Below are 5,558 nucleotides of genomic sequence, written 5' to 3'. Positions count from 1 at the left end.
TCTGAATATCTTATTCTCAGATGTTTCCAGTAATTCAAATTCAAAATTTCCATTATATTTCTTCTAGATAGAACATATGTACAACATTGCTGCATGCTGAAGAGAATGAAAAAAACAAAACGGAATTTTTTACGGGAAACTTTAGGCGTAAGGTTTCAATCATCATTTCCGGTTATGAGAAAATGGCATTAGCAAAGAGACCACATGGTCCAAATATTTTGATAACTGGTAACTTATACGGACTTAGTTAATTAGTATTTTTCGTATATTCTCTGCCTGTTAGTTTTTTTTTATAAAAGAGAACAAGTTGAATTGAATGGTACCTCTTTATTCCCAAATTACAATGAAAGTCAGTCCACAAGAAGTTTCATTTAAATATCTCTGAATAAATTTATTGTTGTTAAACAATGTTACCACATTGAATACTGTATTTACAGGAACTCCAGGCACAGGAAAGTCTACGTTAGCAGCAGAACTTGCCCAGAAGACAAACTTGAAATATGTCAACATAGGTGAAATAGCCAAGGATGGTCAGTTGTTTGAGGGATGGGATGAACAGTATCAGTGTCCTATTCTGGACGAGGACAGAGTAAGCACATGTCACACTATTTTAAAAGCATAGTTATAGTCTGTCCCAAGCTATTGCTTCCATCAATTTTTGATGATTTTTAATAAAAATACACATACCTGTGAAAGAAATACAATTGAAATCGATGAAGGGGAACAGGGCTCGACATTAACGCTTGTCCGCTTGTCCAGTACCAGTTAAAAAAATATGCGGACAAGTGAATATTGCTGGCCACTTGTCCGACTGGACAAGTGCATTTTTTATAGTAAGAAGTCTCCAACATTTAAAAAAGAAAAGAAAGTTTTGTGATAAGTTTATCTGTAGTCTCGTTATAAGTTTATCGATTTGTTATTTTGAATTTCGATCCTGACATCAAATTGCAATGCAATTGAGTTACTCTTGATCGGGATTGAAGTTCACTAATTTCAAACAACTTTCAAGGTGTAGATCTTAGTTCTTACAAAGTACCAAACACATATGTTAAGAAAAAGAAAGGAAGAAAAGGTAGCAAAGATAAAGGATTATGGAAAGAAATGTAACTTATTTTAGGTTTCATTCATCATTGATAGACTATGATGACATTCCATGTTTAGTTTAAAAAACAGCTGAGAAATCAATATAACAGTTACATGTATTTTTAAACCTGATGCTAAATTTAAGATGTCTTGTAATTTGCCATGACAAAGCTACAGCTGACAAATCATGTTTAATGTTATATAGAACAAATACATGTACTTAATTATAGGAAAGACACTTTAAGTTTCCATTTAAAAAGTCAGGTTATTAATTATAGCTAGAGTATTAATCAATAAATGATTTTATTTTAGTAATAGAGTACTGTAGTCTCAAGTTGACAATATTTGATCTTTAATATTGAAAATTTTTCGGACAAGTGAAGTTGAAGTTCGGACAAGTAAATGTTTTGGTCACTTGTCCGAATGGACAAGTAGGAAAAAAAGTTAATGTAGAGCCCTGGGGAATATTTCCAAGATATCTTCATTGAACAATTATCCAATTTTACTCATAAAATTTCACAGGAACGAAAACAATTTTCTTACGGAGATTTATAAAAACATCTTTTCTCCATTCGGAATACACTCGGAATACATCTGCAATTTTTTACGTTATCATCCGGGCTTATTAATGGCTGATGCAATGCAAAATCTCTGTAGACTTTCAATTTTGGGATGTGTATTGAAACCTGAAGCTGTAGAGGGGGCGTTTCAAAACAGATAATCTGGACATTTTTCATATTAGTGGATGAATGTAGTTTGAGCACAAAGGTATTTACTGTTATTGAAATATCAAGCAAAAAGTGGTGGAAGCAAAAACTCGCGACAGAGTATAGTAAAAGGAATAAAAAATTACCATGGTAAAAGGAAGGAGAATTTTTTTTTTAAATGTTATACTTGTATATTTACGAATTAAACGAATACAAGGAATTGATTTACATATGGCTAGATATTAGTCCTGACTTTTACCCCTTTCTATTTGTAACCAGTAACATTGGTTACATCAGTTACAATGTTTGATTATGAATGATTTTCAAACTTTGATGTACTTGTGACAGGTTACAGTGGTTAATACTGGTAACATTGGTTAGAAAATAGTTGGGTTTGGATTAGGGTTAGCTGTTTGGGTTAGTTTAAGGTTAGGGGTTAGGGTTAGTTTAGGGTTATGGTAATTATTGTAATCAATGTTACCAATGTAAAAAAGACCCCCTGTAAATCATGAAAATGACTGTCACCACTGTTACCCTATGTCACCAAGAGAATATAGCTGTAACCATTGTAACCAAATAAAATAAGACCCCCTGCTAAACAGAAAAAAGGCTCGTCACCTCTGTTACCTTTTGTTTCCAATGGATTATAGCTGTTACCATTGTAACCAAATAAAATAAGATCCCCTGCTTGAAAGAAAAAAGGCTCGTCACCTCTGTTACCCTTTGTCACCAATAGAATAAAGTTGTAACCATTGTTACTGGATGAAATTAAACCATCCAGCAGAAAGAAAATAATCAGTTTTGTCATAGGTTATGTTACATTTGTTCACCATTAATTAAAGTCTCCTAAAGATGATTATTTTTGCAATAAATTGCTTTATTGGTTAAAGGCAAGGTTTGCAGCTTCATAGGGATAATTCAGATTTTCATTGTAATGTTAAGCAGGCTACTTTACTTTACTTTTCTTTAAACATGTCATTGTGTTTAATTGCATTTAACAGTGTTTAAAATAGTAAAGTTACCTTGGTAATATAGTTGAGTAAAATGTTGTTGCTTAGATGAGCAATGTGGTCCTTTGGCCTTTTGTGGATATTATTGGTACCTCCTCTTCAGGAGTTTACACCTTCAATAATTTTGAAATATATTCTTAAAATTTATTCCATAAAACTTGTCCCACCCTTTTAGTGAATATGGGCTCCTTGTGCTTTTAGGTAATAGATGAACTGGAGGAGGTCATGTCTGCAGGTGGGAACATTGTGGACTACCATGGGTGTGAATTCTTTCCAGAGAGATGGTTTGACATTGTCTTTGTTCTCAGAACGGACAATTCAGTTCTGTATGAAAGACTAGAAAACAGGTGGGACATAGCTTAATGTACATGTATATTTCGAAAATGCAGTACATGTAGATACACATGTACTAGTACAAAAAATTAAGTAATAAATCAAATTTTTATGACAAATTCTATCATGAAAATTAAATGTATTATCACAATTATATGTTGTGAATACCAGTATGCAGTACATTCCCATTTATTGCAACAGAAATCTTCCAGTTTTCTGATTACCGTAAAAATATTTTTATCAATGTCTATATGTATTCTTTTTTCCAGAGGTTACTCGGGTAAGAAATTGGAAGACAACATCCAGTGTGAAATTTTTCAGACCATTTTAGATGAAGCTAGAGACTCGTATAAAGTAGATATTGTGCATGAACTTCCCAGCAATAATCCTGAAGATCTGGAGGACAATTTAGAGAAAATATCCGCCTGGATTCAACAATATGTCACAAACCAAGGAGGAATTGTGTAGCCAGTCTTGGTGTTAACTTGCTGTTAAGCATATTATTGTACAAACGGTGCATTTGGTTTGTAACACATTCTGTTAAAGGTACCATAACTATTTTTTTCAAATGATAAAATGAAATGTTCACAGGTTGGCCAGGTTTATTTGACTATATATCCTAGTACAACAATTGCAGATGATTTTCTTGTAGACTTAAAGAAGAAAATTTTTGATACCGGTATATAAAATGAAAAGTAATTAGCATCTTCTAAATGTAAACATTATTTTACATTGAGGTACCGGTATGCAGAGTGAGTAGCTTGTATGGGCAGCTGAATCTTGGTTTCCAGGTTTCTTCTGTATATGAACTATGTTAAAATAAAATTTTTGTAAATGTACTTATTATGCCAGTACACATTGTTTCTTAAGATGATGCATAGAATAAATTAAGGAAAAGTGCACTATATTTTCAAAATTAAATTAATTATTGTAGATATTTCCATTGAGTACTTTCAGTTACCCTTCTTTTTAGAATTAAATTGTTGATTTGATCATTTGAAATGAAATTTTTTACCTGGTCCAGTTTCATTCAATTGTTGAAATTATTTCGGTAGTTACTGGGCATACATGTATGTATTGATTAAAATTGTTGACTGTAGTTTATTCTTAGTTTAGTGTCTTGGGGCAAGGTATTTTGTAAAAAAATTACCAACAAAAGTTTTTGTATAAAACAAATTTCAGTTACCAAGGATTACTATATATGGTTTGCATACATTAAAATATAATTTAACAGGTCATTTATAACAGCAGATATTGCATGTTTATTTTGTTTTTTATTTTGTTTTGATTCAATAATTTTCAGCAAGAACTGTTGATTTATTATCAAATGATTTCAATGAATAAATATGTTTAAAAATATACCATGCATATTGTTTATTTTCAAAAATCAATTAGGTTTTATAAATTGTTTTGTTGCAATCCTCTTCTTTTACTTTCCCTAAAATGTAATTATACGGGCGTGTTATTCAATCCCCTTATTTTGACGTTTGACCAGCGTGCAGATGCCTTTTGTGTTGTGACACTCAATGATTTACATTGATCTCCTGGGGCATTATTTCATCACCGACCACCACCTTTGACAATACAGTGGACCATGGATGTAAGAGTTGACGACTTTTGGTAGGGGTAGTAGATCAAGTTCTCAGCAGATAACAACTGCCTGAAGACATGTTCAATCACTAGTAGCACAATGGAAATTCAATTACCACAGTTGATTTTTTGTTCCAATGATTCCCAATATGAATTTGAATAGTGTATACAGGGTCAATACCACATACAGTATTGCAATTCTCTTTGGATAAATTGTTCAAAAACGAAACAGATGTTTTTCTCTTTTAAAAGTGTTGATTTATTTTAATCTCTATCAGATATAAATGCATGTGAATATCTTTATACTGAAAACAGACATTGTAAATGTATATAAATCCAATATCACAAACAAAAGCACTTTTTGTGAGCAAAACAAGCACTTGCCAGTGAAGAGAAGCCCATTCTATGTTTCTTTAACTTGTGTAAGCCAAACCTTGCACCATATTAAGCAATCTACACACATTTTAAAATAGTTTGGGGATAAAATTTTCCCCCAAAATTGCTCATTAAATAAAGACTTCAATAATTCCGTAACTTCAGACAAAATAATAAAAAATATCCTTCATCATTATTGCAAATAGACATGATGGTGCAGTAAGTAATCTGCAGTTTGAATCTCTCAACCAACCTACAAATGATGGTGCATACATAGACTTCAAATGCATCTAAAAAAAAATTATAAATACATTTCAACTAATATCATGTATTAATACGGTTCATCTGGCCTCTTGGACAAAATATATCAGGTATGTGTACAATCTATTTAGGCTTTATTAAAAAATATTATAAGATAAAATCAATTGACTAGAAACTACAGATGAAAGATTGATAGCTT

The 5,558-nt window shown here is 31.8% G+C and overlaps 1 protein-coding gene across 1 annotated transcript; it reads left to right on the top strand.

Moving 5' to 3' along the window:
- The first annotated feature begins 91 nt into the window (after nt 1–91).
- On the top strand, nt 92–3,957 carry LOC128177938 (adenylate kinase isoenzyme 6-like). Its single transcript, XM_052844871.1, has 4 exons — nt 92–228; nt 438–589; nt 3,002–3,147; nt 3,403–3,957. Exons 1-4 carry the CDS (start codon nt 183–185, stop codon nt 3,599–3,601), a joined length of 543 nt encoding a protein of 180 aa, XP_052700831.1. The 5' UTR covers nt 92–182; the 3' UTR covers nt 3,602–3,957.
- The last annotated feature ends 1,601 nt before the right edge of the window (nt 3,958–5,558 follow it).

Source organism: Crassostrea angulata, chromosome 3 (genome assembly GCF_025612915.1).
Source record: "Crassostrea angulata isolate pt1a10 chromosome 3, ASM2561291v2, whole genome shotgun sequence".
Classification (NCBI taxonomy): Eukaryota; Metazoa; Mollusca; class Bivalvia; order Ostreida; family Ostreidae; genus Magallana; species Magallana angulata.
This window is presented reverse-complemented; position numbering and strand designations above follow the sequence as displayed.

Coding starts and splice junctions, on each gene's coding strand:
- LOC128177938 (XM_052844871.1), top strand. CDS start 183: ATGGCATTAGCAAAGAGACCACATGGTCCAAATATTTTGATAACTG. Junction 590..3,001: donor CTATTCTGGACGAGGACAGA/GTAAGCACATGT, acceptor TTGTGCTTTTAG/GTAATAGATGAACTGGAGGA. Junction 3,148..3,402: donor TATGAAAGACTAGAAAACAG/GTGGGACATAGC, acceptor TCTTTTTTCCAG/AGGTTACTCGGGTAAGAAAT.